Consider the following 27,585-nt stretch of genomic DNA (forward strand, 5'->3'; position numbering starts at 1 on the left):
TTCTGGTCACCGGTGCTCAGGAAAGATGTTGCAGTGCTTGAGGGGATTCAAAGAAGGGAGACTAAATTAATAAACAGAATGAGAGGACTGGAATACCCAGAGAGGCTATCAATATTGGAACCATTTACTCTAGAAAAAAAGATAGTTATTTGGTTGCCCCTTAACTATGTATAAATACAATAGGAGACAATACAAGGATCTCTTCCATGATCAGTTTATACCCAGGACTGCGACAGTAACAAGAGGGCTTCCGCTACGTCTAGAAGAAAGCAGGTATCATCACCAACACAGAGGGGGGGGGGGGGGGGGGGGTTCTTGACTGTAAGAGCAGTGAGACTGTGGAACTCTCTGCCTGAGGACGTGGTGATGGCAAAATCCATAGAGGAGTTTAAGAGGGGACTAGATGTCTTTCTAGAGTGCTATGATATTGCAGGATATAGACATTAGGTGACCAGCGGGGTTGTTGAACTCAAATGTTGATCCAGGGATTACTCTGATTGCCATTATGGAGTCAGGAAGGATTTTTTTTCCTCCAAATGAGCTAAATGGCAGCTTGTTTTTTTTTTTTTTTTGCCGCCTTCTGGACCAACAAGGGTGGAACGGGGGAGTTGAAACAGGCTGAACTAGATGGACACTGTTTTCATTCAGCGTAACATACTATTTTACTATATGCATAGTGCTTAGTTTTCTTTGTAAGAACCTATACATACTCCAGAAAAGCTTACTTGCTGAATGCAATTGAGTTTCTCGCGGTTACCTGTAACCTGCTCACCTCAAGGTGTTACGTAAATATTCATTTATGTATTCTGTAAGGTCTGTATAGGAGATGCCTTGATTGAGAATTCGACAATAAGGATTGTATAGGTGTTCACCCACAAACCCAAAATATGCTGTAAGGCCGCCTTCACACAGGCCAGAAATGTTGCGGATTTTCCGCTAGTAGAATCGCTTTGGAAATTCCCCAGCATTTACAGTATGAGCCATATGGAATGGATCAAAAACCAGTCCTTCGTATGGTGTGGACATTTTCTACAACGAATCTGCAGCGTCTTTGAAAGATGTTGCAGAATTTAACCCCTGAAATACCAAGGTTAAATTCCGCAGCTGATCGGTAATTTAAAACGCCAATTTCTAGCGGAATGCCTGCAGCAGTTCTGCCACATGTCAAGGTACCCCAAGGTCCTTATGATGATGTCAGCGGTTCACATGTAAAAGTTTGACAGAACTGAAGGAATCTATTCTCCATATAGTGAGGAGAATTATGCAAGCGCTGTCTACAGAAGGCTTTCTCAATAACCTATGACACAAGACTCATGCACTCTCATTCATTTTGACGGAGGATAATTTCCTTGGCCTTCGACTGATGTCCCCTATTAGCGGATTACCTCTCACAGTGATCACTGTAAAGAATCCTAGGCGGATGCAAGGCGCCGACAAAATATTTTATCCCAACTGCTGAAAATAGTCAAATTAGAGAAGTATTAGAAATAGACTTGACTACAACCCCCTCTAGTGGAAATATTATTTCAGTGTTTGGGGCATATGCTAGATTATAACGGGACGGCTTGCTCCACTGATGCATTCAGGCCAAGTACAGTGCAGTTCTTTATATACTTGATGAAAAATAAACATGTTAGAAACATGACTGATTCTGTTCCTTATAAATTGCAAAAGCTAAATAAGATATTGCTTACACAATATAAATGGCAGTACATTGGACATCTCAAGTGCATAAGAAAGCAAGACTGAAAGTTCTCCTTTTTCTTTCTTTCTTTTTTTTTTTAATGTATATACACTGAAAAGCCATAACATTAAAACCACTGAGAGGGACGTCAATGAAATTTGTTAACTTGGTATAATGCTACCTATTAATGGGTGGGATATATTAGGCAGCAGGTGATGTGTTGGAAGTTCACATGCCTTGTTGAATCCCTTGTTTAGTCTGTTACCGCTCTATTGAGTGATTACTCGGGTGGTTAGCAACTCAAAAAAGTACCCTAAGTAAATGATTTGGCATCTACAAAATGGCAGGTCTTGTAGAGTGGTCCTGGTATGCAGTGGTTCGCATCTGCCGATAGTGGGCCAAGTGAAGACAATCGGTGAACTGGAGACAAGGTCATGGGTGCACAAGGCTCATTTATGGTCTTGCGGAGCGAAGGCTAGCCCCCTCCAGTCCAACTTCACAGAAAAGCTGCTGTAGTACAAATTGCTGGCAAACTTAATGCTGGCTATAGTAGGTGTCAGATCACCCAAAGCATTGCTGCTGGCTATCATAAGGGCAGAACAATTGGCATGTCCATTACTGATCCCTGTCCTTCACCAAAAGTGCCCTCAATGCCTAATGGGACAGTAGTCTCTTTCAGCCAAATAATGTGCCCTGCCACACTGCAAAGAATTGTTCAGTAATGGTTTGAGGAATATTACAGTTCAAAAGTGATAGCTGGGCCTCCAAATACCCTAGATCTTAATGCATTTGTGAGATGTGCTGGAAGAACGGGTCCAACGTAGCCCTACCTCACAACTTATGGGATGGAGAGGATCTGCTGCCCCTAACATCTTCGTGCCTGATACCACAGTACACCATCAAAGGTCTTGTAGAGTCCATGTCTTAATGAGTTAAAGCAGTTTTAGCAGCACAAGAAGGACCTGCACAACATTAGGCAGATTGTGTTAATATTATGGTTGATTTGGTGTGGACATACAGTAATTTACAGTATTCCATGGGTTGATCTATTCATAATGTGTACTTTGATCAAAAAAGTCTAGTAGTATATCTGTTCATCTTCATAGATGTAGCATTCCTGTGTGTAATGCATTTCTTTTTTCTTTTTAAGGGATATTAAAGCTGGAAATATCCTGCTTACTGAGCCTGGTCAGGTAAAATTAGCAGACTTTGGTTCTGCGTCTATAGCGTCACCTGCCAACTCCTTCGTGGGAACCCCATATTGGTAAAACTTCTTAGTGTTCACATGTCCTAAAGTATGCTTGTTCTTTGTTCTTGCGGTGTAGTGTTATGAGGGGGTCGCTTAGAATGATTGTTATTGGGGCACCATGGATGTCACCATTATGGCTCAGTTCATCTGTGTCGGAAGCATTTTTGGAAGCCTCTGTTGCAGGCAGACACCTCAATGGAGCCCAACGGACACCATTATAATTTAGGGGGGGATCTATTGAATACTGCTGGTGTCCATGAAATGATCTAATCGCTAGAATGTTGTGCCTTCAGTCATAAGAAAGGTAAACCTTTTTATAAAACGGCCTGAACTTTGCAAAAAGCTTTTGGAGGACGCCCCCATTGTGACAGATCAGTGTATAGTGGAAAGCAAGCGAAGAAATGTGGGATGGGTGGCTCTTGATAAAGCTTCCTACACACGGCCGAGCGTGAGATGGGGCCCTGAAACTGCTTGATATTGCGCTTGTGCATGTACCATGTGCCAGCGGAGACAAGGTATTTGTTTTTTGTTAAAACACTGCCTCCCATGACTTCTGTGAGGTAGCCATACTCTGGTGTGGCTGAAAGCCGCACCAGAGCATCAGCAAGTGTTTCCATTGTTTTCAATGGAAAGACTTGCGCTCGAATGCACATCGCGCCACATCTAGTGGGTTTTCCTGTTCCATTGAGAGCAATGGGCGATGTGTTCCGAGGATCGCCCAAAAGATAGAACAGTGGTACAAAAATAGGCCAATGGGGCAACACAGAAAAGGGACCTCCATGTTTTTCAAGCATTCGCCTTTGCATTATAACTATTCCCAATTTCACTCAATTTTCCTCAACATGGATAGATTCTAAATATAATTATAATAAAATATTTAAAATCTATCCAAGTTCAGGAAACTTATTCAGTGAAATTGGGAATAATAGTTATAATGCAAAGGCGACTGTTATTTTTCGAATACGCAAAATTCTCGGGGCAGAACAACATGGAGGTCCCTTTTTCTGTGTTGCCCCACTGGCCTATTTCTGTAGACACTGGTGAAGTTCTTTGGAAGCCTTCGCAGGGTTTTCTTTTCTTTTTAGTGCAACCAATTAAAACATTTTCAAGTAAACAACTTTCCATTCAGGTTTGTTGTACAGAGTGGTTACACAAAATTATCCCAGCAACACAGTGTTATGAAAGAAAAAAAGTTAGATAAAAGAAAAGCTTTGTTGCCCATAGCAACCATCACGGCACAGCTTTCATTTTACCTACAGCAAAATAAATGAAAGCTGTGCTGTGATTGGTTGCCATAGGCAACACGTTTTTGTTTTTTTTGTTTTTTTTTTAAGACCTGTTTAATAAGAGTGTGGTGTCGGGCTGCTTATCTGTGGCCCACCCTGTGGATGCTATGATGATTATGAGTGAGTGTGCTATATGATATACATATATTGGATATCTGCAGAAGTAAGAATAATTTTTCACATTAAAACCATTTCTACTCTTGACAATATAATTTTTGCGCAGTACCTGTGTATGCCAGCAAACCTTACGGCTGGATTTACACTAGTGATTCTTGCTGTGACGCGAATAAGTTACAGTTATGTGTAAACAGTCAATATTGTGCTCTCATTATCTGGCCGCCTGCACACGGGCGGAAATCCCGCGGCGGTATTTCCCGCAGGATTTCCACCACTGAAAGTTTGCATAGGAGTGCATTACAATACGCACTCCTATGCAGACGGCCGCGGTTTGGCCGCGCGAAATCTCGCGCGGCAAACAAACCGCGGCATGTCCTATTTTTGTGCGGGGCACGCACTCACCCGGCCGCCGGCTCCGGTCTGCGCATGCACCGGCACATAAAGGAGCCGGGGCCGCCAGGCGCGGGTGAGTACGCGCTCGTCCCTGCAGGCTCTCGGGTTGGGTCCCGCGGCGAGAATTCTCGCTGCCGGATTCGACCCGCTCGTCTGCAGGCGGCCTAAATCTAGATTTCTGCATGTAGTTTCCTCTTTACCAAATAAGATAGTGATTGGTACTGTGGTAGAATAAACCCGTGACAATATACAGTGTATTTTTGGTGTTCATTGTCTGCGGTTTGTATTTTCAGGATGGCCCCAGAAGTTATTTTAGCAATGGACGAGGGGCAATATGAAGGCAAGGTTGATATTTGGTCTCTTGGTATCACTTGCATTGAATTAGGTGAGTAGTATGAGCATAGCCTCACATGTAGTGATCAGACTCACAAGTACGAAAGCCCTTTCAGTGTTTTTATATTATTGTCTTATTTTCCAATCTCATGCATGATATGTGTGGTGTAAAGGGCTATTGGGGTATATGGAGGCATGTCAGAGCAGAGTTTTCATCCTGGAGAACGGTTGGCATACCTGCATTACATGACCCCACTATTTTTTATTTATTTATTTTTTACTAACCACCATTTATTGCCTTACATTTCCTGCAGCATCACTGCAGGGAATCTCTACTTAAGGCCCTTTTACACGGGCCAATAGTCTTTCAAACGACTGCATGAGCATTGACATCACCGCTAAGGCCGTCAGCGCTTGTGCAGAGCGTTTACACAAAGACTTGCTGCTGGATCATGGGCCGCTCGTCCGCTTCTCGTTCAGCGCTTCACCTCCTATAGGAAGCACTGAGCAGGCACGTTTACACAGGATGAGAAGCCAGCGAGCCAACAAGGTTTTTTTTTTAGCTGAGTGAAAAGTCAGCTTAACAAACCACAAATGACACGGGAGTGATTGTGGGTTTTTTTGCGTTCAGACTGAATGATTATCGCTCAAATTCGTTCGAACGAATTTTAAGCAATAACCTATATGTGTAAATGGGCCTTTTAGCAAGAGCTGGTCTCTTCAAAAAAAAAAACCACCTTATCATAGAAGAAGATTCCAACTTGGTAACTAACTAATGATTGGATAATAGGAAAGGAGTTGTTCAGGGGGACAACCACTCTGGAAACCCCTGTGCTCATCAATTTTGTGGCTACGTCAGAGGTGTACATTGTGAGGATTCCCAGGCATATATATCCGACGGGTGCTTGGTTCCCATACTCCCAGTGTATGCCCAAAAAGTTTTTTTGTTTTTGTTTTTACCCTGGAACAGTATGCATCTGCACACCTATCTTTCCACTGCATAAGGAAACTTGGTCTACTATGCTTTTCTATGCAAAAAGGGCATGATAAAAAAGCACATACTACACGGCATGCTTTATTTTTATTTTCTTTTAAATAATGATTATCAATGGCTGACATTATGTCACTGTATGTCTTTTACAGTGGTGTTTGTTGAAGGCTCCCATTTAGAGGTGTTGTATGCCTCAAAGAATACATCCGAAGTAGTCAAAAACAAAATGTAATCAGAGTCTTGTCTAAATCCAATACAGATTTCTTAAATCTATATAATATGAAATGTTAGGGCTCCTGCACACTTGCGTTTTTCTTGCACGTTTTTTTCACGCGATTGTCAATGGGACTTTCTAATATTAAAAGCGCATCACAAAAAAAATTGCAAAGCACAAACTTGCGATGCGTTTTTAACATTAAAAAAGTCCCATTGACAATCGCGTGGAAAAAAAACCGCGCAAGCAAAACGCAAGTGTGCAGGAGCCCTTAAGTTGATACTTCTTGTCATGTTCAGTGGGTCCAGGGAAAGCTTACTTACCTAGAATGACCTGGGAGATTAAAATAATGGGATTAGACTGTATGAGGACACTAAACAGGTCTTCACACATGCTACACCTTACTGTGTCTGCATGGTCTTGGCTGCTCTACCACTTTTGCTCTTATGACTCACTTTTTTTTTCCACTTTTTTAATGTACAGCTGAAAGAAAGCCTCCACTATTTAATATGAACGCAATGAGTGCCTTATATCACATAGCCCAGAATGAGTCCCCGACACTACAGTCTAATGAATGGTAAGTGCAAAGTGCATGTAGCAGTTCATTGAATATAATGCATGGAAGCAGCAGCACAGCAACAGGTGAGGTCAGTAAGTATATCGTCTTGTTTGTAGAATAGGGCCACACAATTTCATACATATTCAAGCATTCTACTCTTACAGCCACACTGCGTAAAGTTCATTGTAGAACATTGTTTACTAGAAGACCGGGCACACATGATCGTAAAATGTACGCCCATGTGATACGCTTTAATTCACAGTCAATCAAATACATTGCCTTACGCAGTTCCTCTCCCATTTTCGCACAGCAATTGCGTAATATGCAAGCACGTAAAAAAAAAACACGTATGTACCCACCGTTGCAAAGCGTGGGAAATAATAAACTAAACAAAAAAATTTACAGGAAGAACTGTGCATGACAGTGTGCATGAGATACGCTGTCATGTGCAGTACAATTTCGCTGCCATACACGGTGATGGACTGGGTCACTGGCGACTCCACAGCGGTAAAACGCTGCATGACCCACGCAGCGTTTTATGCATACAGCAGTTTGAGCCCGGCCTTAGGGTCAATTCAAGTGTTGCTGTTTTGCTACATGGATTCCGCACAGTACAAATCTGGAAGTTACAGTACATTTTATTGTAATCCGCATCTAAAGAAAAGCTGATCATGCGAGGACTAGAAAGTGTGCAGCATAGTTATGTTGCTTAAATGCTTCAATGTATAGGGGAGAAATGTGCAGTGATTCCGCAGCAAAACCTGCATGTAACACATGTGAATTTTGCCGCAGAATCCTGGCCAGCTCCGCGGTGGAAAAGATTGCACTGCATGTAGACCTGGCCTTACGATTCCTTCTACGTGTCCACACAGAGCACTTTATATGGCTAGATGGAGGCATGAAGTCACTCAAGGACTTGGCTGTAAAATATCTGAGCAAAGCATTATATGTGTGTTATTACAGGGGGTTGTACAAAGGTATAAAGTTATCTTTTATACACAGGGTAGGGCATAACTTTTGTGATCGGCGGGGGCCTGACTGCTGGGACCCCCACCGCTCCCGAGACTGTGGGTCTCAAATATCCCTGCATGAATGGTTGGGCATGCATACCAGCACTCCCTTCATTTCAATTCGAAGCATTGGAAATTGTGTTCTATAAGTGCACCTTAAGAACTCAGAAAATATGTTGTGTTTTCGTGTGTACCTGAAAAAAAGTTTGCAGCATTTGTGTATTTTTTCATAAAATTAATTGTAGAAATCTTGCCCTACAACTTTTCTTGCAGTGTTCGCAGTGCAGTAAAGGTGTGGTACTCGCCTCTACCACTAGCAGCTCAAGTACCATACACCTCTTCATACACTTTGAGTAGCTGTCAGGATGGTGGTTTGCACTGGCACTTTTATTTAACCTAATAACAAAAATGCATGATCAGATCAGCCAAGCATGTGATCCGGTGGAGCTATATAGCTCAGGAGTGTTAATCCAGCCTATCTAATAATTATTGGGGGCAGCAAACACCAGGGGACAGTTGGGCTCCACCATACACCTTAGACTGTCGATGTACTTTGCTGTGATCGACAGGATTTAATGATTGTTTTCTGATGTATACAGCCAGAATAAAGGGGTTTGATTGCATTGTCACATGCAGTCACTTTTACTCTCCTCAGCAAAACTTTTAATTAAATGCTTTATGTGCGATGGCTACTCTTGTTTGCCTATATATATATATATATATATATATATATATAAATAAAAAATCCCTGTCGGGTTGCACCTGCACATTGCATGTACTGCTAATATCAGACTCCTGTCACAGTGAAGCTACTATTATGTTCTCAGTGATTTTCATGCATTTGGATAGTTTTTTGCTTCAGAATGATGCCTACACTAGATTCAGTTCTGGTAGAATTAGATCCCATTCACATCAGCTTCCATTTAGAACCTCCAGTGCAGATCTGGCAGAAACTCCCAGATGAAATGGCGCATCAAGCTGCGCTATTTCATCCAATAAAATGCCAGTTGGAGTGCTGGAAGCCGTACAGACTGCATTGTAGTCCAGAGTCCATTTGCCATAGTTTGGCACTTACATTTACTGGATTTTGCGTTGCCAGTATTTTTTTTTTGTTCGGCCCCGAGGGCAAAGTCAAACACAAGAACCACCAGAAACAGGTGTGAAAGGGGCCTTACCAATTATCTTAAGAGTTTATCCGTTATAATTTTTCTTTTCCTTATGTTTTTTCACCAATTAAAAAAATAAAACCTCCTTTACTTGCTTTTCCTGGCTCCCCCGCGGCTCTAATCTCCCATGTGACACTGTAGACTGTAGCCAGCCTGTGTACAGGACGTCACAGACCCCAGCACTCTGCTGCTGAGCTCTGTGATTGGTAGCAGCCTCCTTGACGGCACTGAGGCTGCAAGAAGCCAGGCGAGGGGAGTATAGGATCTTTATTATTTTGAGCTATTTGGAGCAAGAATTTTAAGAAAATAAGACCACCCCTTTAAAAAGGATATAGACCTTTTTCAGTTTTATTAAGTACTTTTATCCCCCTTACAGAACAATGTGAGAGCATTAAAGATGAGCGAGTATACTCGCTAAAGGCAATTGTTCGAGTGAGCATTGCCTTTAGCGAGTATCTCCTCCGCTCAAGACTGCAGGTTCGGGTGCTGGCAGCGGGCATGGAGCTGTGGGAGAGAGCGGGGCGGAACGAAGGGGAGATCTCTCTCCCTCTCTCCCCCCGCTCCCTCCTGTTGACAGCCGCTACTCACCGCTCCCCGCGCCGGCACCCGAGCAATTGCCTTTAGCGAGTATACTCGCTCATCTCTAGAGAGCATCTCTTCTTAGAACTGTGTTGTCATTCCTCTGTTGTCCCTCTAAGAAATGCATAAATAACTGGACAACTGGTTGATCCCATTCTCCATGTCAGTAGGCTGTATAGTTACAATTCTAATTGGACAGTGTACAAAAAGTCACAAACTGCAATATTTCAATAGCCCATATATAAGGCTGTAGCATCACAAATCCGTCTAGGACAGTGTTTCTCAACTCCAGTCCTCAGGGACCACCAAAAGGTCATGTTTACAGGATATCCTATACTAAGGACACACGTGGTAATGTCTGAGGCACTGACAATATTTACATCAATACTGTGCAATACTGAGGAGATCCTGAAAACCTGACCTGTTTGGGGGTCCCTGAGGACTGGAGCTGAGAAACACTGGCCTAGGATATACAGTACCATATAATTTCAGAGAAGTGTGCCATGTGAAAAACCTTAAAGCTGGTTGGTTCCATAAAAGTGGAATGCTGGATAACTAATAGAAATGGTATTAGGATTTTAAATTCTATTTCCTACAAATGAAACCAATCCCCATTTAGACACAAATTATCAGTACTTGTGCTAGTTACAACGCTGCTCTATCCGGCTATTGCTGCATGTACAATGGGGCTTCCGGGAGTCTCCCAGCTCTTAACTTGTGTTTATCTGCGGTCTTGATTTAATGTCCAGTTACCCTGCACAAGTGGGTACAACGTCACTCCTAAATTGGGAAATGAGGATTTCTTTTGTATGAGTTGAGCATTAAACTCGGTGTTTCTATTTCTTTTTCAGGTCAGACTCATTCAGGGGATTTGTGGACTACTGCTTGCAGAAAATACCTCAGGAACGGCCCACATCAGCAGAGCTGCTGCGGGTGAGAAGATTCTCTTACATAAGTTTTAGGCCCTCTGTTTACAGACATTTCTAAAATGACAGCCATGTCAATGTACCATTCATGGTGCGCTCTTGCCACATATATGCTTTTTGTTGGCACTTATTATTTTGTGTCATTTTGTACAGGTGTGATTTCCAGTGTTTTTTGGTGTTCCTTTAAAAAAAAACAAAGAAAAAAAAACTGCAGAGCAAAAAATAATGCCAGTAAAAAATCCTCATACATAGAGATATCTTTTAATAAATGCCATTGACTCCAAAACTGCTACAAACCAAAAAACACTATGTATGTAGACCTATTTAATATCTCAAGATAGACTTATTACTCCTATCTAGCAAATGGAAACACCAAAACCGCTGTGTGTGAAATCCGCTTTACCTTGATTTGAAGTTGTCACACTTGAAAAATGTTTCTTTGATTCTTGGCTTATAAAATGTGCAGAGCAGTCAGAATAGGATATTTTCACATGTTGCTGATTATGAAATCGGATGCATCATTAATGAGGAAAATTTTTGTTTTACTTTTATATCCTGTTCCTCTGACACCTACGGCTAAGGCTCTATTCACATCTGCGCGAGGGATTCAGGTTTCCTTCTCTGTTGTGGGAGCAGGAAAACTGAATCCCCTGGATGAACGGATCCGTCTCGTAGTGGAACCAAAGTGCTGAACAGACCCCATCGACTAGAATGGGGTCCTTTTGGTTCCTGACCTGTCCAGCATTTTTACTGGACGTAAAAGTCTTGCATGCATGACTTTTTCATCCGGTATTTCATGCGGGTTCTGCGTCGGAGGCTCTAAACGGAGCCACCGACTAAGCCCTAGCTTACATCCCTTAGGCCGGTTTCACACGGATGTATTTGCGCACACAATACGCAGAGAATAAAAGCCATTGATTTCAATGGGTTCATTCACATGCACTTATTAGGGCGCACACAATTTGTCCATGCCAAAAAAAAGATGGAACACGCTCTATCCTTCTGTATATTTGTGCACCAAAGGTGCCCATAGAAATCAATAGGGGGGGGGGGGGGGGAGCGCAATACACAAGGAGATGCGTGAAACACTGCGTAATTGTGTAGGAAAAAACACCTCTGGAACTCATTTGATGAATTAGCAATTTCAATCAGTGTGTGTTTCTGTCCCTCGTGCAAAAAATAAAAAGAACATGCCCTGTGGGCAGAAAAAGTGCTATAGTATGCGTCAACATGCGCACAAAAAGACCTAGTTCATAGTGCAGAAATTTTGCACTAAGGTTTGTGCAATTACACATAGACTCATGTGAAGCTGGGTTTAGTATAACATACTATGAACATTGTCAGGGCTGCTAACCTATAGGAAGAGGTACAGTATGTTTAAAAACAGATAAATAAAAATGGCTACAAAATAATATATTGTGGACAATGTTTATGTTTAAAAAAAAGTAGCCTTTTAGTAGAACTTCAATTAAACCAGATAAACTGACTGAATTGTCAGAAGTAATACACTATCGTGCATACGTGTATGCAATTTACTGTAAGGATGAAAATCCCCGCAAACAGTCACAAATAATGAGTTAACATAAACTGGACCACTCCATTTTCGGCAGAAGATTTTTATATTAGTTTATCGCTTCTTTATCTCTGGTGAGACTGGAGATTAGTTTGCACCTTGCCTCAGTGACTAGAACAAGACTTGGGCTATCGCACTGTCTGGATACTAAAAAAGATTTAGGTTGCATGAGGACCTATGACCTTTTCGTAGGCTTCCAGAGCATAGGCTGCACCCACAGTTATTGTGTTTCTTTTGTTTTGCTTTTGTTTCTATCTTTTTTTTCTTCTCTTCCTCTTCTAGTTTCACAAGGCCATGCAGCTGCTCACTGGAGAATTAGGATACTTCGATTTCATTTTATGATTTTTAGACCTTTTGTTATAATATTAAAAACTATATAAACTCTACCTAATTAAAATATTCTAGGTGATCTAAAAACACATAAAACAAATGAGCCTTTTGTAGTCTAACACTTCGTCCTAGCCAGCCCATAGCATGTTTGTTTTTCTACATACAGACGACCCACAGATAATCTCTTAACAGGCTCATAGGTTTATGATTCATTCAGGGGCCTGAATCATCTGTCTGCCAACCCTTTTGCTCTCTAGTAATCATGCATATGGGTTTGTTGCCATTTTACCTTGTTGCATCTACCTGTCTACATTGGCTTGTTTCTATTTAACATCACTGCCCAGATCTGTCCTCTTACTGTGGTAGACCCAGTTTATTTCTTTTGTATAGTTTTAGATTTTACATTATACACTAAATTCAAGTGCAGGGTCGTCCATTACACCTGAATGGTTAACTATAGAGTGCAGTATAAATGGTGTTTTCTGATATAGTTAGTTGTAGCCTTGCTTTGGGGGCACAATGAGAACCCTGGGTAACATCTACTGGTTGTTTACCCCCAACTGGCATTTTCAGCAGACCACTGCGCGTAGAAACAGTTTCTGTGCACACCTTAGGTTTCTGCTAAAATAGATTAGCATGCTGGACGGCAAAAAAAGTGTTATACAGCAAACCAGAAAAATAGTCTAGGGGGATTATTACCCTAGATCCAGATTTCTGTCAAAGGTGAAACCACACTTCAATCTTTAATTGTGATGAATTTGATACACTTTTAATAGTGAATGACATGAAACATTACTAACTTCTAAGACAGGGTTTATGGTTTTTTGGGGGGGGTTTTGTGAATTTTTTTTTTCTCCATAAATTTTTCTGCTAAAGAAAAAAAAGACCCTATGTTTGCTGTGAGTGGTGAAAGTAGGACTTCACTTTCGTAACCATTGTATGCTGCAGTTTGTTAAAATTGCTGTTGGTGAATGTGAAAAAAATGAGCTTTTGTATATTGGAAAAATATACTGCTTTTCTAGTCAAAATAGTAAAGGCAAATGTTATGTACATGGTGGTTGTCGCTGATATGTTTTGCAGTGTGCTGAACAAGGCCTCATCTACATGGTGCAGCTTATGTGCAAGGTTTTAAACCAGAAACCGGGATGGATCTAGCAGAAGTCTCGTATATATTTTTTTCTCTTTTGGATCCTTTCCTGGCTTTGGCTTAAAAACATGCATGAAAGACTGCACGGTGTGAACAAGGCCTTGTGGTTTTTAGTGATTTATGGCACTGATATGCAGAGAAAAAGAACCTCCTTTTGTGGTAACAATTTTTATGATACTTCACAAGGTATTTTGTTTTGTATGCAGAAGCAATTTTTGAATATGTAACAAAATGGCAAGATATTCCCTCTGACATGAGGTGAAAAATGCATAAAGGAGGATGCTAACCCAACTATATTTTTGATCACCTACTGCATCTTCGATTATGGAACCAATGCCTTTTGTTACAGTAGCTCGGAAAGAATCTAGAATGCATCTAAACAAAGTCGAAAAATAACAGTGCATATGTCTTATACACATAAGGGCATTGATACTTTCTTTTACATTTCTTATGTAATGCAGAGTACCGATATTTTTTTAGTGTAGTGGGTCATTGTGTGAATGTATAGAACCTGAAATAGAAACATTTTTAAGGCATATATGTCAATCCATCAATGAATTAAGGACAAAATAGAAACGTAAAACTAAAGCCTATGTTATTCATATTTAATCAGTTAGTCGATTAAAATTATCAGGCATTCTTCCCTAAGTAACTTGCAGTTTTCTTGTATTGTAGCATGACTTTGTGCGCAGAGAGCGACCAGCTCGAGTGCTTATAGATCTAATCCAGAGGACCAAGGATGCTGTGAGGGAGCTGGACAATTTACAGTACAGGAAAATGAAAAAAATACTCTTTCAGGAATCCCGAAATGGTCCACTGAATGAGTCTCAGGAAGATGACGAGGTAAGACATCCAGGAACCTCAAAACCATATTAGTCCATGCGGCTAGAGAAATAATATTTTACTTCTGTGAACAAAATATCCCAAATGAAGAATTCTTCAATCAGAAGTACTGTATGTAATATTTTTTTTCAGTACAAAGCCACCGAATGTGTATTTAGGGTAATTTGCAGCATTGTTCCCAATTTACTTTTCGTGTATGAAGTAAAAAAAAAATTAAAAATTAGAAGAAAAATGAAAAGTTTTGGGCCTGATGCAGATAGGACTATATGGAAGTATAAATTCTCCACTTCATTGTATAATAAATGAGTAGCTTTTATTTAGAGGTAATAAAACAGTCACAAATGCTGCCTTTAACATTATTTAGTGTTCTGTTCAGGATACTTGCCCCATTCTTATTGATTGGTCTCAAGATGTGTTTGCAAGATTACTTATGGGCCTGGCTCTATGCTATTATGTGGTATGGGCTGTTGAGCATTTAATTAGATATTTTAGTATAGACTAGGCTCACTAGGGAATAGCAAGCAGACAGACCTCCTTTCACTTAGGACTTTTATTATATGTACAGTTTATTACACTACATATACAACGTTGAACCATGACGTCTGGATACAACAGCAGTCTAGAACCAAAGATTGGACTGTTTACTATATAATTTACTATTAATTCAGTGTAAAGTACAAGATGGATATTTGGCATTTAATCTCTAAAGCATCTTTACCGTATTTAATCTTCACCTTTTTTTTGAGCAATTGTTCAATCAACATTTTTTTATAGGAATAATTCATTTTCTATCATTTTTCTATTACTGCCTTGTATTTATTTTTTCATTCAGATGCCTCAGCTTGTGTGTGTATTTTTATTAGTCTAGATGAGTAACTTTTTTTTGTAAATATCAATAGCTTTTTAGAACTTTTGACACTATATGATAAACTATATAGATTTTGTTTTTTTTATTTAATAAACCCACTCCAACATTTTTAGATTTGGCTGTTTTATGCCAGTAAAGCCTCTAACTTGCATACTTGGAACAATAAAATCCATAAAGGTATGTTCACACATGCCAGGTTCGTTGCAGTAATGTACGTGACTTATATAGATCTGGATGGGGTTTGTAAAAATTCCAGATGTGTGGAAATGATTTTCAGATGCAGAAATTTCAGCAACAGGGAGCAGACCCTTCTAGATGAATTCCCAGCAAGAGTAGAATTTCTTATCTGCATACTTTTTTCCCTCCTTGTATTACATGTGTTTTAGGTAGGGGTTTAACTAGCGAAGTACTGGCAGGGCTGAGTTTATTCTGTGGCTGAGAGTCCTTATTTTGACTATGACACAAATAGGCCGCCAAGTTTGTCTTCTGTTGCATATTGTCTTCAACCTAATGGATACAGGTTCTGCTGCAGATAGAAGAATAATGTATCTGCATCGTGGTCATTTATGGATTCTAGCAAAAAACAAAATCTGTGTACTGTTTCTAAAGTTTTAAGAAAGAAAAATGGTGGTTGTATGGGTACTATCACCTGCAAGGGGCTTATAATTCGCAACAGTATGATTTGTAGTTAGAACGATTAGATTTGTAGTAATGGCAAATAAGGGGGTTCTCTTTACATAAGATAATTTTTTTTTGTTTGTTTTTTAATCCTTACATGGAAATGATAGACCTGCATGTGGGTTGAAATTTGTGCTTAGTAACTTAACCCTTGTAAACTATATAAAATACTTACTAATCTAATCATTGAAACCTTCTGCTTAAAACGTAACCAAAAAAATCCAATTTAACTTCTTTTTTTTTTGTGGTGCTTTCTTTCTGTGGACATAAGAAATATAAATGCCACTGTTACTAGTAATATCTTTTGTATTACCCCCTGTAGGACAGTGAACACCTGACAAACTTGACCAGAAAAATGGACAGCCTTGGCAGCAACCATTCCATACCAAGTATGTCAGTCAGTACGGGTAGCCAGAGCAGCAGTGTAAATAGTATGCAAGAAGTCATGGACGACATGAGCCCAGACCTGAGCTTGATGCAAAGTTACAGCTGCAGTTTTGATTCCACCTCTTCCTTGGTCCCCAAAAAGGTAAGCCTATTCAATGGGGACAGCATGTTTGTATGTGTGGCATGTAGAGGCCTCTGTGCCCTGAAATTGCCACCTGAACCATACCTTTTTATTTATTTATTTTTTAATTGGCACACCATATAGTGACTTAATATATTATACCGTACTTAATATATTATACTATACATCACAACTGTCTGTTGTGGTGACCAGATAGCATACCTGCGTATTAGCCTGACAGAAAAGTAACTGCCTATTTGCCATTTTTAAGATAACACAGATGCTGTGTAATTGCACTTAAGCTTATAGCTCCAAAATCGATTTGCGCCAGCAAGCAAAGAGAAGCCAGTAAAACCATGGTTCACGAGAAGTGGTCATGGAGTGGCTTCATGGTCTACTTTTAATTCCCTCTTGGGGTATGTTCACATGTGGTAGATTTTTTTATTTTTGCAGCCCTCTTTAGATGTATGGAATGGATCTTCCTGGCCAAAAAATTTTTTTTTCAACAAATCTGCCTTATATGAACATACCCTTATGTGATGCCATACAACTGGAGGAGGAGGAGGTCATTGCCTAATTTACTATGGAGTATATTTGTGTGTGTGTATGTATGTATGTGAGTGATTGCACCCACAAGGTGCTATGGATTTGGAGACCGTAAATGACAGCGTTTTTAAATTAGTATGGCTGCACTTCTTTGCCCTCAAATATAGTTTAGTGCAAAAAAATTATTCTCAATGCAAAATTTTTAGTCTGACGATCGTGCATAAACCAAGTTCGAGGTACCTGTTATTAGGGAATAGTCACACATTGTAGATTTGTTGCATGGATTTCTGCGACTGAAAATGTACTTGTAGTGATCTGCATGGCATTGCGTTTGCTGCAAACACGTACAGTTCTGCGAGCGCCATTCATATGCAGACAACAGTCCTAGAAAGATCTGCAACGTATCAGTGAATTCTTTACTCTTATATCTATATTTAGTTTAGAGATACAAAAATGTAAGATTCTCCACAGGAATTTTTACATTAATGTCATTTTAGCTCTTAGGAAAAGGTTAATTTAGAAAAAAAAGTATCCTTCAAATAAAGCCAAGCCAAATTATATAAAACCTGACGACCAAAAATAAACTAGTATTTTTAGTTAATTTTTAATACAAAACTAAACCTTACAGACTGTAGGTTAGCCCTCGGTGGGGCTCTGGGAAAGCACCCATAGCACAATTTTCATTTTAAGTGTAAATATCACACATTGTCCAAGGTATGATCATGGAGGTGGACGTGATGCGACAAAAGCCTTTTACGAAGGGTGGACTTTACTGTGACCACAATGTTCTGACAAATCGCAGTTAATTGTCTGAATGGTGCAATTCATGTGGGAGATCATCATGATGACAATTGCCTTTTCAGCCAAGTCCATTTTTCGGCATGGGTCATTGTTGTTTGGACACCAGTACACACGTAAATGTATTGTACTCATTTGTTGGAAGGGTCAGCACAACAAACAATAGCAGTGCCCTGGTGACCCCTTTTCATAGGCTGAAACTGTCAGGGACATTTCTCAGTCTGCCTAATGTAATAGTCTGGCAATCACAATGTCCTAGAAATCACACTACTAGTTGGAAGAGAAGTAAAACTGCATCTTTTTTGGATTTGGTGGACAATAAATAGTAATAATTAGTAATAAAACCTAACAATTTCATCTGCAAATAGGGCTGGGAGATGACTTCGGCCCCAAGTCTTTGGCCTGCAATGTCACTATGTGATGGCAGCTGCATATAATAATGAACACCGCATGCAGTGGCTACTAGATGTCCGTAGTAGCCTGCGGTGTTACCACCAGCATAATCTAAATTAAAACTACCCTCTGGACCTGGAGAAACAAAGATGGCTGCACTGTCTGACTACCCAATGTACACTAGTAGGCATCATTATTCTAAGACACTACACCTGCTTTGATTGGCCATTGCAGCCCATATGAGTAGTGCAGACCAGTCCAATCAGCATGTAGTGCCTTCAACAATGTGATGTACACTGTGCACAGTATGCGTCGGTAGTCTGAGACACGGTGTGGTCGTCTTTGTCCAGGACCAGAGGGTCACTTCAACAGGTGGGATGACTAGTCTGCAAGCCATCATCCACCTTACAGATCTGGGCTACAGGTGACTAAAGTTGTCCTCTGCCTGCGGCCTTTATTAATTAGGGTGTCCAAATAGAACCTAGATTATACGACAGGTGCGCAGGTAGCATCCTACTACTTGTGGCAATTTCCAAAAAGAACCCAACGCTCAGACAGTCCACAATTGAAGAGGTGACTTCCACAGTGACTTAAATCCATTTCCTGAAGAAACTGAGGCAAGAGCACTTGTGTACTCTTCATCATGCCTAGTATATCCTTAAGATGTTATAGCCAAAACCACTCAAATACCTATAAAACCTGATCACGGTTTGTTCCAGGCACACCACAGAAAATCCTGTTTTGTGGAAACTGATGTGTTGGATTCGAGTCACCTTGGCAATCACCTCTTAGAACCGTCTTTATATATCCAACGCCAACGTATTCCGCAACATTGTTACAAGTCAGAGGGAATATATAGGCAAAATAAAATGTAACACACTGTAGTAAACCTGTAGACAGTAGCGGTGAGGGCCCGCTCTGCGGAAATAGGTGACACAAGGGGTACAAGTGCTTGTTCTCTACAATCCACCCCCCCCCCCCCCCCCCAAAGACTCATATATGCATCTCAGCGAATGTTCCTCCACTAGATGATGGTTTATGAAAGGCAATCCACAAATGTCAAATCATGACGTTTCGGTCTGATGGGGGCCTTCTTCAAACCATCGGATCACGTCTGCAGCTAAAACTAGCAAAAAGTAGCCTTTGAAAGAACACTTCATTACGGTGGCCGCATTGCGCTACTGAGAGTTGCCTTTTGATAAACTTTTCAAATCTATTTTAGCATCCTTTTCTAGCTTCGTGTGGCGCAGAGTGTTATGGCAGCAGTATGCAGTCCTAAGCTCTCGCTCATGACCTGAGGGTTGCAGGTTCAATCCCCGCTTGGTTCAGGTAGCCGGCTCAAGGTGGACTCAGCCTTCCATCCTTTTTGAGATCAGTAAAATGAGTACCCAGCTTGGTGGGGGGTAAGTAAAGAGATGACTTGGGAAGACAATGGCAAACCACCCTGCAAAAACAGCCTGCCGAGAAAAAAGGTCACTATGTGACGTCACCCTAGGAGTCAGTTGTGACTTGGTGCTTGCACCAGGAGACTTTTATAGAGCACAGTGGTTGGAGTGGGTTAATAATTGAGTTTTTACAAATTGACTCCTTTTCCCGTTTAAAAAAAAAATCTTTTTAATTTATGGAATTTTACGATTTTAGAATGCGAAAAAAGAAATTTTTAAACCTAAGGAAGAAAAATACTTTAGTCGGACGTCGCAGATGAGACTGTGGGCTGACCGAGTTACCCCTCTTGCACTAGTGCCAGGCCTGTGTGTCATGTACATCAGTATGGCCACCATTTTTGGGGGTGTTCCCCCTGCCTCTCACAGCTGTGCTGGAGATGTCATATATATTTAGCCATGGTGCTGTCTCTTTAAAAAAAAAAAAGAGAGGGGGGTGGGGGGGAAGCAAAAAAAAAAAAAACCCATCCCAGTGATCCCTCCTCAGCGAGGCTGGAAAGTGCTAGAACGGAGCGGGGTCTGAGGAGCAGCAGCGCCGGTGCACACTGAGCGGCCCCCTATCTAGAGCAGAACCCAGCGCAGCCAGAAGGGGCGGAGACTACTGCACAAGCTAAGCCCAAAAATAGAGCGGCGGCGGCGGTATCTAAAAGACAAAAGGAGGCACCGAGGGAGGGGGCTGATCGGTGGGCGCACGCCAGGCTCCCCCCGCCGCTGCATTAGTGTGTGTGAGTGTGTACGTGTGCGATATAAATAAATATATCTCCATAGCTTCCCTCCCCGTCCCCTCCTCCTCTGCCTCCTCCTCCGGCTGGATGGGATTGTGGAGCTGAGCTGCCGCTGCCGTGCAGGAGCCACACAAGCGTCTCTTTAAAAGGATCAGCTGACCCCACCGACTCCAGCTGCAATGGGCTGCCGCCAGAGCTGCCGCCTCTCCTTCCGCCCGTCGCCCGGTGGCAGCTGCAGGGACTGAGCCCCGGGCACAGCAGCCACCAGAGCACAGACCGACCATCACCGACCGAGCAGAAAAAAAAAGAGAGAGAAGGGGGGCCGACAACGGGGAGTGAGACAGCGGGAGAGACGGCCGGGGGGGCGGGAGGGAGGGAGGGTGCGGGAAGAATCACGTTAAACTATGCATCTCATAGAGCCGTGCTGGCGCGGACGGAGGGCTGAGAGACACGCTGCCGCAGCCGGGGCCACTGCACACTCCTCTCTCCTGCTTTTCACCCCTTCCTGCAGGATCATGCATTCATAAGGGATGAGGCGGACCACAGGGATCCCAGGCCTGAGCTGCGGCCTACCCCGTCAGTGCAAAGTCAGGCACTTCATTACCGGACCCGCGAGCGATTCGCTACAATCAAATCAGCATCTTTGGTAAGGAGCGAGGAGCGGCAGCTTGTCTATTATCTCCCTGCCGGGGCTATGTTCTCCCATTGCTGCCATCACCCATCCCCCCTCCTCCTCCCAGTACCCCCCCACCGTCTTGTGCTGCACCTTCCCCTCACCTCATCCTGGCACCCTCAACCCCATCACCCCCTCCCTCCATAAAAAGAGATTTGCATCTCCTGGTTACCCTCCCCCGTCCCCTATCTGTCGTTCATGTTTTAATGTTTGTTGGCATAGCAACCAGGGCTTGCAAAAAAAGGAGGAATTCTTAGCCCTGTGCATGGAATACAAAAATGCCCCCATATTGTCATAGAGCGTTCTATGTGTCTATAGAATGTGCCCAGAATGCTGCAATATTAAATGCACCCGGGCAGCAGGGAGATGGAGACGGCTCTGCTGGAAAAGATGGATCTCTTTGTGTGTGTGTGTGTGTGGAGGGCTGCTGCTGCTGCCTTTTTTTTTTTTTTTTTCTTCTTTCCTTCTCCTTCTTCTTCATCTCCCCCCTTTCTTCTCCTGTAATGTCACCTGTGTGTATGAATGCCCTCCGTTACACCTTTCTCGCTAGCTGCTTTCCCCTTTTTACTGATGGGTGGCGAGCTTTTCGTTTGCTTGACCCTCCCTGGCTGGTGACGGGTGGTGTATGTCTAGTGTATGGAGAAAGGCATTAGAACATGTTTGTGTGTTCTGATCAGACGGAATGAACCGGGGCTTTTTCTTCTCATTCACATTCGTTTCTCCATGCAGGGGTCAGCTGCGTTGCAAAACCATGTATTAAAAAAAAATGTCTAGATTTATGTGGAAGTATCCATTGCATAATCCTTCCAGATAAGATATTCCCTCCTAAATAGATGGGTGTCCTTGCAAAAAAAAAAAAAAAGGGGGGGGGGGCACGTCACACCCCTTTTACACATATCTGCACACACACGTACATGTATACACATTGGTGGAGATGGAAGATATAGATTTACACACATACATTCATTATTTATTTATTTATTTTCTTCCCACAATTCACTATTTTGCTTTCTGGCTCTGATACTCATTGCTACATTTATGGATAAGGGGCAGAGCCAGCTTCTGTCGACATGTACTGATGCTGCCTGGCACAAGAGTACAAATCCAATTCTAGAATTGTTGCTGGTTCGAACCAAAGGCTGGCATATGCCATATTGTATGGTTCGTCTCGGATGAGACGTGAAAGGCTTCTGGCTTTATGCAGGCTGCATTTGGACTCTGATGGCAAGATGGTGTATATAGAAATTATTTTGTTTTTGCAATGGCAATATGGTCATCCTAGAAGAGGAACCATTTTTAATTGTTCCTATTCAGCAATCCTCCAGATACTGTTCAGCAGCCCCTTTTTTTCTGACATGAAAGGCAATACAGGTTTTGTGCAAAAAAATGCTTACTCATGTCAAAAACACCACATTTTAGCAGGAGATGAAGCTTCTGTTACAATGCACATGTTAAACCACCAAAGAAAGCCTTGCTACTTATGTTGCCATGATGTTTTCATGTAAACATCCATGCATTACAGGGTAAGTTAATAAACAGGAGCACATCAATTAGTTCATTTTGGTCGTCTTCTGCTCCACCACCTTGTCGTTGGCCTGAATCACCATGTCTCTGCAATCTGAACATGTCCATGTAGTGTTGAGGATGTGACTTTATTGCTCCCTTTTATCTACATGTAGCAAATAAATGGTAACTGTATAGAACTAGCAACATTTTGGTTTGCTGGCATTGCAGATGGGGCACCCTAGTTAGAAAGTGTAGTCCTCTTGTTTCAAAAATGCCATATCCATAAAGATGCAACAGCAGAACATTGGAGATTTTGATGATTTCAGAAGGCCCATTCAACCAGCTTTTCAAAATCTTCCTTTTATAATCTGAAAAATCCCATGAGGTTGTGATTTGCCAGGAGTTTAATCCCTGGTGTCCCTTTTATATACAGAAGTTAGTTCATACCCTGTAACCTTGGTTTCTCAGGTGAACAGCTAAGACTCTCTGCCAAGAAATTGGCACAAGGCTCCCAGTGGTGGCCATGATGAGATCTCTTGATGAAGTGCGGTGTGCGTGATACTTTCATAATTAGTGTTTTTTTGATCAATTTATGGTCTCAAAAAGATGATGCTGATCTTGAGAACGAGATGTCCTATAAGTACCGAGGAGCTGGCTTTGAGTGCAGTGTGGTATCCAGTTTGCTTATGGTACAGTAGTAACAATGTAGAAGCATCCGGTGACACCATCAATGTGAGTCAATTGACCTGATGTAGTCAAAGTGGAGTGTATAATATAGCTGTACTGCAATTGTTCTGCATAGTGCAAGCAATGCAGGTGTTCAGGCTCTGGGATATACTGTGTGTGGAGCAGTTGCCTTTATTTGCTTGAGATCTGAGCATGGTCACAAAAAATTATTCTTGTTGAGTTGTAAATTTAATTTTTTTGGTGTAAAGTTTTGAATAAAAACCCGACTTAGAAGTTAGAAATATTCTAACAAATTGCCCATCTATGGAGTACTTGGACATCACCCTACTTGCCCATTGCAATGGCTAACCTGTTACTTTCCCTTTAATGGCGGGGAGTTTGGCTGTCTTGAATGGAATATACAGAGATTTGGAACTGAAATACTACGAGCAAATGCGGTGGAGGAAGGTGCCTACATGACACTAGTTGACACAACACATTCCCTTCGTACCCAGGGTGCAATGTTGAGGCTATTCACAGTTTAAAGTCATCGGAACCCACTAATATGTGGTGGTGATCCCCTACCCAGTGGCAGTACTTGGTGGAGTTCAAGCATGTTGGATTTCAGTATGGTTAGTCCTTTATTCCCCTTGGAAATGCATTGCTGCCAGAGATGTTCTAGGATAGCTGTGAGCCAGATCAGCCCAATCAGATGGTAACTTATACAAATTATAATATTTTTCCAGATTCTCCGGTTGTTTAAGAATGCATTTAGACGGTGCAGTTAAAACAGCATCAAGAATCAGCATGTGCAGTAGTTCCTTTGCAATTTGTTGCAGGTTTCGATGAGTTGCAGGTTTTACGGTAACTGCATCCAAAATCGTATCCGGCCTTCAAAATGCAGTTTGTTAATTGTCCAGTCTGAATGCACCCTTAGGATTTGGTATACAGTGACGGCCTCCTGTTTGCGCTGTGTTCATGAGGTTTATAGGACATTCTTTTCCAATTTTAGGAAATTCTAAGAAGCTCCAAATTGAGTTCAAGTGATTGAGAGTCAGACACCCAATCATTATGACGGATTCTGTTTTGGGCTTGAGGTCCATCTTTTTAGTGTCTTAAAACTGGTGCTGTAGTAGAGGAAGCTGGCAACAAAAAAGGAGTGCAGATTTTTGGTTGGCTTTGAAAAAAAAATACTGGGAATTACTACAGGAAAGTGCTTGGTTTTGGTTGCCACAATGGTGTATACGGCTTTTGCAGATGCTCATTGAGTCATAAATGTGTGGTTTCATACCTGAAGCATGGTTGAAGTGCTAGATTTGTAAGCGGTGTAGTTAAATAATATCCTCTAACTTTTCTATATAAGTGCATCAAGTAAGTAACCGGTTTTCTGGCATGGTGTTCAGTACTGTTGTTGGCTGTAAATATCACTTATATGCCCAAGGTAGCGTTTCCACTGTGTATTTCATTGTGGGATTCCATCTGCCAAAAACCGTACTGTGATGGAACTCTGAACAAAACCATTCACTGTCATTAGTCAAGTGGACACCAATTTGGTGCTTCTGTAATATATATAGAATGGCTTAGTCAACTCGGAGTATAACGGAAATGAGCAGAAGCCTTGTAAAAGTTGTGTCCTTTTCACTAATGACCGAGAATGGTTCCGTTCAGTTTAAGGGTTCCATCATAGTGCTGCGTTTGGTACATGTGACGGATCTCCCAGACGGAATCCCACAGTATAGTGAAAAACTTCATGGGAACGCCCCTAAATGTCTAGTTTAAAATAGGATCCTGCCTAAAATACGTTCTCCTATTTTTTTTTTTGTCAGTTTTGAACTGATTTACCTCTGAACTTTATCCAAACTGCATGTTTCCATGGCTATGGCCTGAGAATCCACAATTTGATCAGGGACTTTGGGCCCTTTCACACCGAATGATTATCATCCAGATTCTTGTTGGATTGCGGCAATCTGAACAATAATCTAATCATTCAGCGAATGATCGACAAATGATAATTCGATCATCGTTCAGTTTCTGCAGACCTAAAATAGAATGAGAATTGGCCCTTGTAAACAGGCAGTCATTCATCTATAAACAACTGCCTGTTTACTGTGAATCGGGCGGCTGGAAGCGCTCTCCGGCGCGCCTCCATTCACTGAACATTGATTATTGCTGAGATGAGTGTGGGGTGCTTAAATACGCAACAGTCGTTCTGTGTAAAAAGACCCTTAAGATACTTTTCATTGGCCACTTGGCTACCACCTGCAGTTGTGTGCCTTTTAGTGTTTTTACACAGTGACTAGATTTCGAAGGTTATGACCATCATTCCCAGACCCCAAAACACCACCACCACTTGCATCTCATAAATCTATAGGCAGAGTAGCTTTAAACCATGACCATCGCAGGACTGCCAAATCTATAAAGTATAATGCATCTGAAGTTTTTTTTTTTTGTTTTTTTTTAAATATATATTTTTTTAAATCTTCAATTTTTTTTATTAGAGGACACATCACATGACTTTATAGTGGACATTAGAAATCAAACCTCATACACCTCTCTAATAAGTTGAATCTTTTTAAATTCCGTCAATACTTGTTTTGTACTTGTGGATTATTAATATTTAAAAAAAAAAAAAAAAAACCTTTTTCTGGGTCTGTTTTGTATTTTGGAAATATTTTGCGTTGATAAATAAGGAGTATTATGCAAAATATCAAGGAAAAAAAGTTAAAACCGCCTAATTCCCCTATAAATAATGTCCCCAAGGCTCGGAACCTGTTCAGTTCCAATTGGGAAAACAGAGTGTTTTTTAGTTACATTGTAGCAGTAGTTTGACATCTTTCACAGTACTCTGTAGCAAGCCATGTGTTTTAGAGAAGGTGACTGTAGGATTAGGGCCACTTAAACGTTTATCTCTACAACAAACCATGACTTGAGATAATTAAAAACAAGGAAGAAATAAAACCGGCTCAAATTACTGCTGTTCATGCTACATGCTGTCTACGTCTATTCTACAGAGTTTTCGCCTTAATATAATGACATTAGTAATCTTTTGACTCGCTAATCCAGCCTGATGCATCCATTAGTAAGATAAAGCGGTCTCAAACAGGTTATCAAACTGCAAATTCCACTCAAAGTGTAGATGGTGATCAGCGGCCCTGCAAGATGAGGTGGTAATGTAAGCAGCGCAGGCAGCAGAGGATACAAGTTTGCCTCCCTGTTCCCAATGTAGTGAGTATTGAGGGACATTAACAGATGGTCAAGGGAGAATGTTTTCCTCTTTGCTAAACCTACTTTGATCCCTACATCACATGACTAAGTAAAAGATGCTTCTGCAGCCGTTAATCTGAACTAAAGTAGGTGCAATACCTACTAAAGAAATTCTGGATTGCCGTGGTCCTTGTCTTGCTGAACCGTGCTGGACAGCTCCAGCTTTTTGCACAGTCTTCATAGGCGGAAGAGGCTGCAGGATGCTTGATTTCTGCTTACCACATCAGAAGCATGTTTGTGGCTTGGTCTCTTGTATGAGGATGGCTGATTTTGTGACTTCTAATGTCAGGAATTTGTGTCTACATAAATATGTATATTTTATTTGTACATTTTTTTAAACAAAATGAGTGCATGTTTTTTTGGGTTTTTTTTTAAACATTTTAAAAAGCTTAAAAGATGACGCTGTCCATTTTATAGAAGTATAAAGGTAGCCTTATATATGTTCTTATAATGAAGAAATTAAAATGGAGTAAAGTGTCAAGTACTGTATTTTACAGAAAAGTAATAAACGAGCCTCATAGAGGCTCTCAAATAATAGCTTACTTCAGGACAATAAAAATGATCACCAATTAATATATTATTAAAACTTGTATATAAATCTTACATTGTCACAACATAGACCTATAGATGGGGGGGTGGCCATGGCCACAAGTGGTACAAAATAAAGGAATGGGCACATACGTCATATAAGGGTCACAAAATATTATAAAATATACTATAAAGACACGTATTCCTGATTATCATCCTTCTACTACTGGGTATCACATCCCATCTAGGAGTTCAGCTTGCCATTAATATTTAAAAGGATTGTCCTGTTGTAAACTATTAACAGCCTATCTTCAGGATGAGACCTAAGTAGTAGATCGGCAGGCATCCATCGCCCGAGACTCCTGCCCATCTGCTGTTCTCTGGTCAGGTGCTTCCTTGCACATAGCTGATTTCTGCAGGGGTTCAGACAGCTCTGTTCCCATTGCAGTGGCAAGGCTTAGTATTGCAGGCAAAATTCGTATTGAAATGAATGGGAACTTGTCCTGCAATACCAAACCTGGCCACTGCAATGGGAACACAGCTTCCTGTTGATATCGTCTCCGTGCATGAACACACCTGCACAGAGAACA

At 41.3% G+C, this 27,585-nt stretch overlaps 2 protein-coding genes across 6 annotated transcripts in view; both read left to right on the top strand.

Annotated features, from left to right (window-relative positions):
• Positions 1 to 27,585, top strand: part of LOC136627809 (uncharacterized) — an 884,798-nt gene that overhangs the window by 552,195 nt on the left and 305,018 nt on the right. The window lies entirely within an intron of this gene.
• Positions 1 to 27,585, top strand: part of TAOK3 (TAO kinase 3) — a 199,108-nt gene that overhangs the window by 73,987 nt on the left and 97,536 nt on the right. For 4 of the 5 annotated variants that reach the window (XM_066603200.1, XM_066603202.1, XM_066603203.1 and 1 more), the window contains exons 8-14: positions 2,835 to 2,948; positions 5,023 to 5,114; positions 6,751 to 6,844; positions 10,433 to 10,514; positions 14,233 to 14,400; positions 16,269 to 16,475; positions 20,870 to 21,004. In XM_066603200.1, the coding sequence (XP_066459297.1) occupies positions 2,835 to 2,948; positions 5,023 to 5,114; positions 6,751 to 6,844; positions 10,433 to 10,514; positions 14,233 to 14,400; positions 16,269 to 16,475; positions 20,870 to 21,004 (892 nt within the window). The remainder of the gene's footprint in view (positions 1 to 2,834; positions 2,949 to 5,022; positions 5,115 to 6,750; positions 6,845 to 10,432; positions 10,515 to 14,232; positions 14,401 to 16,268; positions 16,476 to 20,869; positions 21,005 to 27,585) is intronic. The other variant, XM_066603205.1, reaches the window with a different exon arrangement.

The sequence above is a fragment of the Eleutherodactylus coqui genome, chromosome 5, assembly GCF_035609145.1.
Source record: "Eleutherodactylus coqui strain aEleCoq1 chromosome 5, aEleCoq1.hap1, whole genome shotgun sequence".
NCBI lineage: Eukaryota > Metazoa > Chordata > Amphibia > Anura > Eleutherodactylidae > Eleutherodactylus > Eleutherodactylus coqui.